The sequence below is a fragment of the Oryctolagus cuniculus genome, chromosome 2 (assembly GCF_051225735.1).
Source record: "Oryctolagus cuniculus isolate XC-2025 breed Fujian yellow rabbit chromosome 2, ASM5122573v1, whole genome shotgun sequence".
Taxonomy (NCBI): domain Eukaryota; kingdom Metazoa; phylum Chordata; class Mammalia; order Lagomorpha; family Leporidae; genus Oryctolagus; species Oryctolagus cuniculus.
The window spans coordinates 1360274-1374337 of record NC_142868.1 but is presented as its reverse complement, the minus strand read 5'-3'; the positions used below and the strand labels follow the sequence as shown (position 1 = coordinate 1374337).

At 50.8% G+C, this 14064-nt stretch overlaps 1 protein-coding gene across 6 annotated transcripts in view; it reads right to left on the bottom strand.

Moving 5' to 3' along the window:
- Nucleotides 1-14064, bottom strand: part of RNF4 (ring finger protein 4) — a 33681-nt gene that overhangs the window by 2640 nt on the left and 16977 nt on the right. Inside the window, exons 4-8 of one of the 6 annotated variants that reach the window (XR_016228607.1) lie at nucleotides 11249-11328; nucleotides 5962-5996; nucleotides 4829-4897; nucleotides 4203-4257; nucleotides 971-1207 (exon numbers count right to left, since the gene is read on the bottom strand). Coding sequence is in view for 4 of the 6 variants with exons in the window: in XM_002722398.6 (XP_002722444.1) it covers nucleotides 143-191; nucleotides 642-801; nucleotides 1198-1207; nucleotides 11249-11328 (299 nt within the window). In the remaining 2 variants the exon portion in view is untranslated. Of the gene's footprint in view, nucleotides 1-142; nucleotides 192-641; nucleotides 802-970; nucleotides 1208-1227; nucleotides 3798-3894; nucleotides 4258-4828; nucleotides 4898-5961; nucleotides 5997-11248; nucleotides 11329-14064 lie in introns of those variants that run through there. The other 5 variants (XR_016228612.1, XM_002722398.6, XM_089325055.1 and 2 more) reach the window with 5 other exon arrangements.

Genomic DNA, 14064 nt, shown 5'->3' with positions numbered 1-14064 from the left:
TAGGCGGCAGCCCAGGCATGAGTGCATGCAGGGGTGTCAAATCCCACCTCAGAGAGACCCTGACAAGCAGGGAGGTGTAGCCAGTTCACTTACCTCAGAGCAAGACCCTGACAAGCAGGAAGGTATATAGCCGTTCACTCACCTCAGAGTATCCGTCCATGCAGATGGGACAGCTCACCGTGCCAGAGGGCCTAGAAACCAGCGTTCAGTACCCGTCAGTGTCCAGCCCATCCTCAGGGGCCTTCACATAAGCAGCCTATGTTCCCTCCGAGGGTCACTTCCCCTCCTTTGACTCTGTCTTGGTACAGGCATCTAGGAGACTTGGGAAATCTGTCTGGCCCGAGGGGACACGACAGGGTAGCCACAAAAAAGAGGAGAAAACAAGAGAAGGTGCCAACAACCCAGGCTCCCTGTCTCCCCCACCCCCAAGTTGAGGCTCCGAGGGCCTCAGCCGTACCCTCTGGGCCTGTTCATATCCACCCTGTCACTGACTGGCACATGCTCATCACTGTGGGAATAACGGGCTTCCACAAGCAGCTGGTAGACAGTGCTCGGACAGGCCCCTCCAGAGCCAAGGGCTCAGAGATCTGCTGTACCCTGTTTCCCCACCCCAGCACAGCAGAACAGGGGCACAGCAGTACCTGAACCCTGCAGCTCCTTCCACCCTGGCATTTCTGGAAGTGTGGGTGGTCACATACACGTCTCTGTCCCTGGACAGCTCCTCCTCGTCACTGCTCACCACACAGCTGTCAGCATGGTCTTGGCGCAGCCTCCGTGCGTTCCTCCTTGGCCTCCTCCTTTCTAAGAGTCACATTTTCAGAGTGGAGCCTCGCTGCTCTCACCACCCTCACCACCCCCACCACCCCATCCCGGTGCCCGCAGAGACCCCAGAGAAACTGCTGCCATGCCAAGTGACATCCCAGGAGGTCCCGCACAGCTCCAGATTCTGTGTTCCCACTGTCCCAGGAGACACCCACATCCCTGCACACACGGGTCCTTGGGTGTATCAAGTGTTCGGTCTCGGTACTCGGCAGCAGGTACCAGGGGACTGACAGTGCAGGTCTGACCACAGTGTTGCCACAGCAATCTTCCAGCTGGTGTTTTTCGACCCCTTCAGGATGGTCTGGCCCGATGTGCAGCCCTCACCCAGCTAGTTCATTCTCCAAGCCCAGAGAAAAAGGAGATGAAACCACTCACCATCAACGATCTTTACAAAAAAAAAAAAAAAGAGAGAGAAAAACAAAAGAGAAAGAAGCCATCAGTTTGACTAAATGAGAAAACTGGAGCATTTCTTGTTTTCAGTGAGTGAGCCCCTCTGCCTCCCCGCAGCTGTGAGGGCTAAGTCAGACAGTGGACAGTGAGCACAGCCCCCAGGACGGGTGTTCAGCAAATGCCACCCACAACACCTGCGTGGTGAGCTCTCCTGTGCCCACATGGCCAATGCTGGCTGCTGCCAACGACGGGGCCGTTACTCAAAGTAGCTAACCAAATAAGCAGGTCATGCATGACAATAAACGTGGCACACACCAAGGACTGACATCAATGCAAAAAGCTGAAGAGGCACTGCCGACCCTTGGCTGAAGGAGCACGGCTAGTCTGACTGCTGCTCCAGCAGTTTCAGATGAGGTCAGTGCGACCTTCCGGCCCAGACGGACGCTCCTGCACACCCTAACGCCTCTGCCTAATGTGGCTCAGGAGCCACTTCAGGAACGCTCTGGCCTTCCCTGCTCTGCAGGGACAGGGAGGGCCCTCCTTCTATTCTGACTCCCTTGCAGCAGGGATTCTGGACTTGAGTCAAGTGTCCTCAAGTAGGCATGCTCTTGCTGTTGGCAGACACATCTCAGGGTGTCCAGGGGTAGTCTAAGCCCCTCTGCCCAAGAGGGGAGCTGTGACAGGGTCTGCCTGAATCCAGATGAGTGAGGCGGTGGATCTCATCTCCCAGCTCCTGCTGATGCAGACCTGGGCAGGTCAGACTGACCCCAGTTATTCCTGGGGGGCCAGCTCTTCTGGGCTTTTCAGCACAACTCCCTCCACATGTTGAAATCCACTCACTAAATACTGGAGTAGATTTTGTTTTGTAAGCTCAACACTGATAGACTCAAATGGTCTTCCTAGTAGAGAGGTTTTTATTTTGAAGACAAGAGCATAACCCACACTGGAGCTAACCAAAGCACTCCGCCCTCCTCGCCGTGAGGACTGCAGGGGGTGACAGGGAAACCTGGGACGGACAGTCAATCCGACACCAAGACCGTATTTGTAAGAGCCTGAGCTGCCACACAGTGCTGTCTGCATGAAATCTATTACACACACACACACACACACACACACACACACACACACACACAAGGTGAGGGGAAGGGGGAGGAGCCAGAAAGGGAAGCTGCAAAACAGTGCTAGATCTTGGGGAAAGCCCTAGATTTAGTTGGGAGCAGAGAAAATTCTACTGTGGGTAGGGACACCCCCAGCTTTCCTTGAGCTCCCACACTGCCATAGCCCTGTACAGAGACGGAGCACCAGGGGCCAGTTTGTGTCCCAGCTGCTCTACTTCCAACCCGCTCTCTGCTGTGGCCTGGGAAAGCAGTAGAAGATGGCCCAAGTGCCTGAGTCCCTGCACCCACGTGGGAGACCCAGAAGAAGCTCTTGGATCCTGGCTTTGGACCAGTGCAGCTCCGGCAGCTGCAGCCAACTGGGGGAGTGAACCAGCGGATGGAGACCTCTCTCTGCCTCTCCTTCTCCGTCTGCGTAACTGTTTCAAAATAAGTAAATCTTAAAAAAGAAAACCAGATGGAGCACCAAGTGGGAAGGGCCCGACGCCCCAGCTCCACCGCAGCTGGGTCGCCCTAGGCCCCCAAGAGTCACATTCAGCCCAAGTCTGGGCAGTGCCAAACTCAGAGCCAGATGTGAACCCTGCGCCCATGAGGAAGCACACGTGCTCCAGTCCTGAGACCCAGGGGGCTGCTAGCAGATGGCAGTGGTGCTGCCTCCACCCAGCGGCGGAACCACACCACACGCTAACTGGAAAGGACCTGCAGCAGCACAGGGCCTGCCTGGCACGGATGGAGACAGCGCATGAGAACATCAAATGCCAGCTGAATGAACTGACGGCGTGGAATACACCTCTTCCCGGGACCTCGGATCTGGTTGTGAGCCCTTTAAAACCACAATCAACCAGTCCCCCTGGCCTGAGCAGTTTAGTTTGCACTTTGGTGAGCTGGACCAAGATCAGGAAAATGCACACATTCTACTTCACCTTCAAACTCACTTCTCAGGCTCAACTCAGAGAAGCCCAGGCATTCAGAGACAAGTGGAAACCCGGGGCCAGCACACCTGGTGGGTTATTTGCATTTCTAAAATGAAGGCGTGAAGAGTCAAGAAGCAGAAAGCACTCAAGCAGACGGGTGCAATTCCAACAAGAGTCCTCTAGCCAGGACCCAGGGACCTTCAGACAACACCTGCACTGCCGGCACTGCACACTGTGCACTGGAGAAAGCACTGCCAGCCACTGCACACTCCACAGACAACTCTGCTGTCCAACATTAGCACAGTCATCACTACCACTTGCAGCACTGACAGGAGGGCCAGAAAGAGGGCGCTGACAAGGATGGTCCAGTCTGTCCCAGGCGGCACGCACGACTGTTTTCCTAACTCTCGGACGAGGCATCCAAGCTCTCTTCACACATAATTAGGTTGGTCACTCCTTCCAGCAGTCATGGTGTGTGCTCGTGCCCTTCACCACACCCAGAGAGCAGACAGGGCCACCCCAGCCTGCCGGGATGCCGCTACTGAGTGGACGCTTGCTAGTCGTAAACAAAAAGTTTACAGAGTAAAACACAAATAGTGTGGCTCAACAGCACACTACAGAAACAGTTCAAAAATGATTCCAGGAAGACTCACCCAACTATGAAAGACACAATTTGGTGAAATGTAATTTGTCCAAGGAAATATCATTGTTCAAACTTCTTCCTGAAAGACTCAGTTTTGTTCGTCTTCCGGTTTTGGGATGCAGAGACACAGCTTCCACCCACTGGCTCAGTCTCACTCTGTGCACAACAGTGCAGGGCAAAGCCAGCAGCCTTCACGTGATGCCTCCCAGAGTTTGCATTAGCAGGAAGCTGGAGGCAGGAGCCAGAGGCCAGCATCAAACCCAGGCACTCGCTACAGATCTGAGCATCCAACTGCAAGCCCCAAACTCCCTTTCTTACAGTGAGCAGCCAGTCTCGTTGACACTGGCTTGCTCCCGACTCACGCAAAGTCCACCTGTTAAACCAGGTAAGAAAGCAGAAGGATGGAGAACATAAGCAGAGATTTCAAATAAACAGCAAGCTACTTATTTCAATCAATCTTCTGACTGAAAATCACCCCAAACAAATTCACATACTTAGATAAACAAAGAAGTAACAAGGAAGAGCAAACTTGGTCAGAAGTCAAAGGAAAGCAACGATGAAGAAACACACAGACGATCCTCGAAAAATCCAAGTTTGTCCTTGAAAGCCTCATGGGGACAGAAACCAGAGTACCACGCTGGCGAAGACCAGGCCTAAAGCGAGCCCCAACCAACAGGAAACCCTGACACGGAGAGTGCATTTTCTGACCATTACGCAATGATAAGAGGAATCAGTAACAAACAAACAAGCCCATGTTTGGAAGTTAAGAAACACAAACTTGACAAATGTTAAATATGAAATACTGATACTAAAATGCATAGAATAGAGTTAAATAGAAAACATAATCTTAAATGCATTTATTGGATAAAAACAATGAAAAAAGTTAGAAAAAGAACAGCAAAATAAACTCAAAGAGATAATCAATGAAATGGAAACAAACTTACAAGAGAAAGGATCCACAAAGCTAAAAGTTGGTTCTTTGAAAGATCTAATAAAGGTCTGGTGATACTAATCTAAAAAGACAGAAAACACAACCAGTATCAGAAATAAGGAAGACATCAAAACAAAATCCACAGAACGTAAGACAATACTATGAACAAATGTATGCCAATAAAAGCGAACATTTTAGAGGAAATCAAAAAATTCCTAAAATCTGTAACATCAAAACTCATTAAAACTCTAAGTTAAATACCTTTACTTTAGAATTCCACCAAATATTCAAGGAAGAAATAATTGCTATCTTACCAAGTCTTCTGGAGAACAGAACAACAACAAAACCCAGTGCTCTCCCCAACTCACTCTATAAGGATATCAAAAACCTTTAAGGGGGGCTGGCGCTGCGGCACAGTGAGCAAAGCCACCACCTGTGGTGCCAGCATCCCATGTGGGTGCCAGTTCGAATCCCGGGGGCTCCACTTCCCATCCAGCTCTCTGTTGTGGCCTGGGAAAGCAGTAGGGGATAGCCCAAGTGCTTGGGCCCCTGTACCCACAAGGGAGACCAGGAAGAAATTCCTGGCTCTTGGCTTTGGATCATTGCAGCTCTGGCCGTGTGGCCATCTGAGGAGTGAACCAGCGGGTGGAGGCCCTCTCTCTCTGCCTCTGCCTCTCTGTAACCCTGCCTTTTAAATAAATAAAATTTTAAAAAAGTATTTAAAAAAAACATCAGAGCACCAGTTCTGAGCCACAGTTGCTCTGCTTCAGATCCAGTTTCCTGTTCATATACCTGGGAAGGCAGCAGAAGATGATCCAAATATCTGGCCTCTGGCACCTATGGTTAGAGAACGGAACGGTGCCCCTGGCTCCTGGCTTTGGAAAGATTATCTCCCTTCTGCCTTTCAAATAAACCAATCAATAAGCAAGTCTTTTAAAATATTCAATACGGATCCAAGATGAAAACTTGTGATAAAGGGTGTAAACTTATTGGTGAAACTCTGAAAGGATTTTCTCAGACTTAGAAGAAGATAAGAACATTCGCAACTATCAGTAATCCTATATTCAGTCTGTGCAGGATTTAATCCAGTATGTTAAGGCAAGAAAATAAAAGGAAATGGAAAAGAACCGAAACTCTTTGGTTTACCTAAACATCCAAAAGACTTGCAGATTTAAGAGTTTCTAGATGAAAAAAGAAAAGTAGGTAAGATAAAGTTGCATTTCTTTATATCACTAAACAATGAAAACGACAAGAAAATGTCACTTTAAACTAGATTTTTGTTAAGCAACATGGTAAACTACAAGAACTTTGCACCTAGGAATAAATCTTGTAAACAAAAGATTTGTGAAACTCAACAGGCAACTTTACGAAACACGACCAAGAAGCACTAAAGACCTCTATTTCAGGCCATACACGGAAAATCAATTCAGGCAGACTACAAACCTAAATGTGAAAGGCAAAACAGTAAAACTTTAGAATACAGGAACATCTTTTTATAATCTTGAGCAGGACAAGATTTCCTTGCATACTGATGAAAATTCAACTACATTGAGAGCTCCCATAAACACTAAAAAGAGAAAAGACCAACCCCACATGAAACACGTAAGCAATGGCAGGCTCATATTTAGGATTTAGAATTTTTTTTTTTTTATTTGACAGATAGTTAAGACAGGGAGAGAGAGAGACAGACAGAAAGCTCTTCCTTCTGTTGGTTCACCCCCACTAATGGCTGCTATGGCCGGAGCTACGCGGATCCGAAGCCAGGAGCCAGGTACTTCCTCCTGGTCTCCCATGCGGGTGCAGGGCCCAAGCACTTGGGCCATCCTCCACTGCCTTCCCGGGCCACAGCAGAGAGCTGGACTGGAAGAGGAGCAACTGGGACTAGAACCTGGCATCCATATGGGATGCCAGTGCCACAGGCAGAGGATTAACCAAGTGAGCCACGGCGCCGGCCCTGAGGATTTAGAATTCTTACAGGAAAGAAAACGCAGATAACCAAATGAACAGAAAAAAAGATTTGCTATAAAACTGGGCCAACAAGGAGACAGTCATTTCATATGGCAGTGCCTAGGTCTGAGTCCAGGCTCCACTCCCAATTCCAGTTTCATGCTAATGCACACCCGGAAATCGGTGATAGCTCCAGTACTTACTTGGGGCCCTGCTGTCCATGTCAAAGACCAGGATTAAACTCCTGGCTCTTGGCTCGGGGCTGCCCCAGCTCTGGCTGTTGTGGGCATTTGCAGATAGGAGACCTTTCCCCATCTGCCTGTTATCACCCTACCCTCCCCAAAAAAGGAAAAAGGGGCTTGTCGCTCCCCCTCTTCATGGGGGAACGACACTAAACCCTGCCTAGGCTTCATATCCGAGTCACGGCACCATTATGTCGCTCCCCCTCTTCGCGGAGGAACGACACAGGACCCTGCGCTGTTCTTTTGTCTGCTCGGCCCTCCCCGGGTTTGCTGCTGGTTCTTCCCGGGTCGGCTACCGACCCTTCCACTTTCCCCCTAGCCACTTTCCCACTTCCGGGGGGGAGTGGCACACCGCCGGCCGGCTCTCTCGGGGGCTGCTCAGGTGTTCCTTCAGATAGATGTTCCTGGTGCATGTCGTCTCTCTCCTCCTTTATAGTCCTCTTCCACCAATCCCAACTCTGCTACCCACACGCCGAGTACGCTGCTCTCCTCCAATCAGGAGCAGGTCCTATAGTTTATTGGTTGAACTGGAGGCAGCTGTGTAGAAGTTGTTACTCCCTTCTCAGCGCCATATTGTGGGAGAGCAGATGCATAGAATAAGTCTTAATTCCAGTAACAGTCTAGTCCGAGTTGCTCCCAGTTGCTCCCCACAGGGGCTATTTTAAAAGTTTATATAAAACAGTTGTGTTTAAAAAGCCGTAAAAGGGAGGCAGACACTGGACACTGTGGCACAGCAGTGTCAGCCCACCGTGGGACACCTGCCTCCCAGAGTGGAGAAGCCAGCTGAGTGCCAGCCGTTCTGTGTCTGATTCAGCTCCCTGCCAATGAGGAACAGCAGAGGTGGGCTCAAATACTGCCACTCATATGGGAGACCCAGATGGGGGTCCTCGCTCCTTGGTTCAGCCTGGCCCAGCCCTGGCAATTATAGACTTTTGGGGAGTGAAGCAGTGGATGGAAGATCTCTCTTGCTCTTTCTCTCTCTGCCTTTCAAATAAATAAAATCTTAAAAAAAAAAAAAAAAAAGCTGTAAAATACACATTGCACACTTGTATGAAATGTCACACCGTAGCCCACAAATAAATACAACTGCTAATTTTTAAAAATTTAAAAAGCTGTAAAATAGTTTCTAATAAGCACTTCACAAAGGAGAAAAATAAGGGCCAGCATTGTGGTGTGGCAGATAAAGCCACCACCTGCAGCACAGGCCTCCCAAATGGGTGCCGGTTTGAGTCCCGGTTGCTCCATTTCCAATCCAGCTCTCTGCTAATGGCCTGGGAAAAGCAGTGCAAGATGGTCCACGTGTCTGGGACCCCTGACACCCATGTGGGAGACCTGAAGAAGCTCCTGGCTTCGGACCAGCGCAGCTCTGGCCATTGTGGCCAATTGGGAAGTGACCCAGCGGATGGAAGACCTCTCTCTCTGCCAACCATAATGAGTTGCTGTTAAATAACCATCAGGTTGACTTAAATTAAAATGTGATGGTGAGGATGTGGAACAGTAAGAATCTCATGGGGCCAGCTTTGTGGCATGGCAGGTAAAGCTGCCGCCTGGGACACTGGCAGCCATTATGGGCGCCGGTTTGAGTCCCGGCTGCTAAACTTCCAATCCAGCTCCCTGCTAATGCGCCTGGGAAAGCAGAGGATGGCCCAAGTGCATGGGCCCCTGCACCCAGATGGGAGATGCAGACGAAGCTCCTGGCTTGGGTCTGGCTCACCCCTGGCCCTTGACACCATTTGGTGAGTAAACTAGTGGATGAAGATCTTTCTCTCTCTGCTTCTCCCTCTCTAACGTCAGCTTTCAAATATATAAAATGAATCTTTGTTTTTTGTTTTTTTTTTTAAACAAGAAACAAACAAAAAACCCAAAACAGTAAGACTCTCAAAAACTGGCTGAAATGTAACCTGGGAAAGCTGCACAGTCTCATGGCATCTCACAGCATTGTCATTTCTCCTGTCTGGGGGTTTTGGGGTCCTTTGAAGAGTGGAAAAATACATTTGTCCAAACAGTTTGTATCTTACAAGGGTTCGCTGGATGTTCTGAAAGCTGGCCATGCATGCCAGAAGGAAGAACCGTATCTCAGGTAGACAGCAATGCTCTGGGGGTTAGGAGAGCACACTTAACATTTAATCTGTTTCCCAGATAGTTCTCCTTAGAGAAACAGAATTTTAGACACAAGTGACTTCTCACTATAAACCAATGAACTGGCATTTGGGCTAGGAAAAATGAGGCTGGCGTGAAGTAAATCCTCTGGTCAACTGACAGTAAATCTCGATACGGGAACCGGGATTCCTGGCTCCTAAGCCAGTGCTGTCTCCCTTCTACCCAACAGCCTGCCCCTGACCACCCATTCACAACCAGGACAGCTTTCGATGCCAATATTCTTCTCTCTGGGTCTCCCAAGGAACTCTTGCAGCTGCAGACGTCAGAGTTTAGGCAGGCTAACTGGGAGCTCCAGGCCAGGAAGCAAGAAGGTCGCATATACAGCAGCAGTACATGCAGTCATGAAAACCACCAAGGGGTGCAGGGGGAAGGATGCTGCTGGCCTGTCACCCAGCGACGCCAGTCATCAGAATCCCGGCTATCTCCCTAGCACCGGGGAGAGAGAGGGCCAGGGACAGAGTACTCCGCACAAAAGGACCCACCCCACATCCCAGCACTAATCAGCACCTAGCCTGCAGGCTTCAGTCAGGTACCATGCTAGGCTCCTCTGCGGACCACAGGGACCAGAGGCAGGTCGTGTGTATGTATGCGCCTCTGAAAACACACTAACGCGGGTACTGCAGGGGCCACTCCCCACTAAACCCACTCCACTTAGCAGACAGTTCAAGCCAATCCCCAGAGAAACGTCGCTCTGAGAATTCTTTGTCCATGCTCTGGTCAGATGCTAGGGATGGTGTAACTGCTGGGAGTGAGGAATGATGACAAAAAGACAACCCAGTGGTTTCCAGCCAGGACCAGAGTCTAGTCTGTCACCTTTTCTTCTCCTGAAGTCTCAGAAGTCTCAGCCCAGTCCTATCCTGCAGTCCCGAGCACAGCGCCTACAGCTTGTCCCTGCTCCGACAGCCCAGCCTGGCAGGCAGAGAAGCCTAAGGGGGAGACGCAGGCTCCAGAAGCTGGCGACCACTGCAGCACGCAGTTCTCAGCAGGCACCTGCCGCCACTGGCCCAGTGCGGGCAGACATGCCTCCACCTCCACTCCGCCAGCTTCCCAACTCACACAGGTGTGTGCACGCCCGCCGTGGAGCAGGCCTATCAGAACTACCAACGCCGGCGCCGCGGCTCACTAGGCTAATCCTCCACCTAGCAGCGCCGGCACACCGGGTTCCAGTCCCAGTCGGGGCGCAGGATTCTGTCCCGGTTGCCCTTCTTCCAGGCCAGCTCTCTGCTGTGGCCCGGGAAGGCAGTGGAGGATGACCCAAGTACTTGGGCCCTGCACCCCATGGGAGAACAGGAGAAGCACCTGGCTCCTGCCTTCGGATCAGCGCAGTGCGCCGGCTGCACCGCGCCAGCCATGACGGCCATTGGAGGGTGAACCAACGGCAAAAAGGAAGACCTTTCTCTCTGTCTCTCTCTCTCTCTCACTATCCACTCTGCCTGTCAAAAAAAACAAAACAAAACAAAACAAACAAAAAAAAAACTACCAACGTCCCCTGAGCAGTCTAGGACTTGCTGCTTGCACGCTGCACAGGGCACACCCAGCTTCCTGGAGCTCTATTCTTCCTAGAGGCACAAAGAACCCAAGGCAGCGGGCAGGCATGAAGGTCACCTGCATCTCCTGGGGCCATGCTAACCGGCAGCTGCTTCTGGAACCAGATTTCCACTGGCAGGGCTAAGCAGGGAGGGCACACACTCACACTGACTGGGTGCCACCTGAGGTGCCAGGCACTCAAATACAGGATGTCTCTTAGTCCTCGTAACAGACTGCAGACACCGCTCAGTGAGGGGAGTGAGGCTACATGGCATGCCCTCGGTGCACAGCCGATATGAACTGTAAAATCAGACCAAGCCTCCCAGACCCTCACGGGCCAGCTGTGCAGAGGTCACACCGATCTACTCCAGAGACAACAAGTCACAACAAATGACGTCCTTGCAAACTTTCCCATTTGGGTTCCAGTCACTGAATGCATGAGCCCCTTTAGCACAAGCACCTGTCTGTCACCTGTCACCTGTCACCAAGGTCTACAGACATGGGCACCAGCTGGGGAGGATACTCAGAAGCGGCAGTTCTCACGCGCCAACACTCACCACCACGGAGTCATTGTGAGTCAGGTCGACCACCACGGGCTCTAAAGATTCACAGGTGAGGTCCACGATCTCATCTCCAGCTTCAAAATAAAGCAGGCCAACAAATATTAGGAGGAAGGCAGGGGTGTATTCCTCTAAGCTTTATTAAAATTACAAATGTAGACTGGCTTATATCAAACTACAAAAATCCTGAAGTACACACAGCAGAGCATCAAGACCAATCCATTTTTCAGGAGTGACCGCCAACACATAGATATCCTTCCAGAATTCCACAACCAGGGTGTGTGTGTGTGTGTGTGTGGTGTGCATGCGTATTACCCTCCACACGGTTGTGCCTATGCCGACCTGCCCCTACACACGGGAGAAGGCACTAGGCTCGCTCACCTCGGGCCTTCTTTCGGGATAGACCCGCCTGAAACCTCTGGGAGAAACAAACCACTCAGACCCAAGATCTGAAGTCAGCACAACACCTCCAGCAGTGACTGCGGAGGGCACTTTAATCTCCATTTCTCTAGCAAGCCCTTCCCAACTGGGACGGAGAACCACAGTAATATGTATTCACCCTGCAGGACCCCAATGTGTCCGATGTGCTGAGCCTGCTCTGTAGCTAGCCTCCTGAGCTCTCGGGTATACTACGAGCACAGAATGAAGGTGGGAAGGGCATGAACCAAACAGCCATGCCAGTCGTGTCTGGTAGGAGGGAATGTAGAGCAAAGATCACTTCCTTCACATAAACCAAAAATGTATTTACAACCATTTTGTTTCTGGTTACTATTCACATTCAAAAGCATGAAGTTGGGGCCAGCATCACAGCTTAGCAGGTAAAACTGCAGCCCCCAATGCTGGCATCCCATATGGGCACTGGTTCAGGTCCCAGCTGCACCACTTCCCATCCTGCTCCTTGTTAATGGCCTTGGAAAGCGGCACAAGATGACCCGAGTGTTTGGGTCCCTGACACCCATGTGGGAGAACCAGCTGAAGCTCCTGGCTTCCACCTGGCCCAGTCTGGCTGTTGCAGCCAGCTGGGTGAGTATACCAGCAAACAGAAAATCTCACTCTCTCCTCCTGCCCGTAACTCTTTTAAAATAAATAAATACTAAAAACAAACAATAAAACTAGGAAAAAAAGCATGAGGTTAAACACATTAGAAACAGTACTGGTCTAATACTTGTTTGAGGAATGCGACTTGTAAAGCATTTAACATATGCTAACATGCTTCTGTCTGGTAGCCAAAGGCGTCACAAAGGGATGGCATGCCACACTGGAATGTCTGCTTCAGTTCCTGGCTCTGCCCCCAATTCCAGCTCTGACCAACAGACCCTGGGAGGCAGCAGGTGATGGCTCAGGTGGCTAGATCCCTGCCATCCACATGGGAGCCTGGAATGAGTTCCTGGTCCCTGCCTCTTCAATGAAGGTATCTGGAGTGTGAACCAGGGGATGGGAGCTTTCTCCATCTGTGTTTCTCCCTCAAATAATTTTTAAGAAAATTTAACAAAAAACTTCACAATAACCATCACAATATATCAGATGCCCAAGATGACCTTTGTAAAACTGTTTATTTGAGGAGGAGGGGAGAGGGAGAAGAGGTGGGTGGCAGGAGCTCAATTATCTGGGCCATCACCACTGCCTCCCATTTTCTTAGCAGAAAGCTAGGGTCAGGAGCCAGGGCTGGGTATCAAAACCCAGGCATGGGGCCAGTACTGTGGCGTAGTGGGTAAAGCTGCCACCTGTAGTGCCAGCATCCCATATGGGCGCCAGTTCGAGACCCGGCTGCTCCACTTCTGATCCAGCTCTCTGCTGTGGCCTGGAAAGCAGTAGAAGATGGCCCAAGTCCTTGGGTCCCTGCACCCACGTAGGAGACCTGGAAGAAGCTCCAGGCTCCTGGCTTCGGATTGGCGCAGCTCCGGCCGTTGCGGCCATCTGGGGAGAGAACCAGCAGATGGAAGACCTCTCTCTCTCTCTCTCTCTCTCTCTCTCTCTCTGTCTATAACTGCGACTTTCAAGTAAAACACATAAATCTTAAAAAAAAAAAAAATTTTTTTTTTATTTTTATTTTTTTGACAGGCAGAGTTAGACAGTGAGAGAGAGAGGGAGACAGAGAGAAAGGTCTTCCTTCCGTTGGTTTACTCCCCAGATGGCCGCCAAGGCTGGAGCTATGCTCAATCAAAGCCAGGAACCAGGTGCCTCCCTCTGGTCTCCCATGCGGGTACAGAGCCCAAGCACTTGGTCCATCCTCCACTGCACTCCCGGGCCACAGCAGAGAGCTGGACTGGAAGAGGAGCAATGGGGACAGAATCCAGCACCCCAACCGGGACTAGAACCCAGGGTGCCGGTGCTGCAGGTGGAGGATTAGCCTAGTGAGCCGCAGTGCCGGCCCAAAACCAGGCATTCTGATATGGGACATGGTGTCTTAATCAGCATCCTAACCTCTAGGCTAAATGCCCACCCAGGACCTGATCCACCATTCTTCCCGGTACACAGTTCTTGACTTGAACATGAAGAAGCCCTGCTCACAGGGCTGAGACTGGTGACAGGATGACAAGAGGCATTCTGGAAAGCAGGTGGACTCTCCCTGGTCTGAGATTCCAAGTCCTCCAAAGCTCTCACTCGTGTGCTCAGTGTCCCGGCTAAGGACAGCGGGCCAGGCTCCTGGCTTCTCAGCAAAAAAGTGAAGGTTTGAGGAAGTCATGCTGTGACCGACAACTCAGAGAGCACGCTTTTGTAACACTTCCCTGAGAGGGCAGAACAGGGAAAACCCAGCCGGCTCCATGTAAGCCTGGCACAGGTAGCTCTGTTTGCCTTCTTGGGCCTTTCTG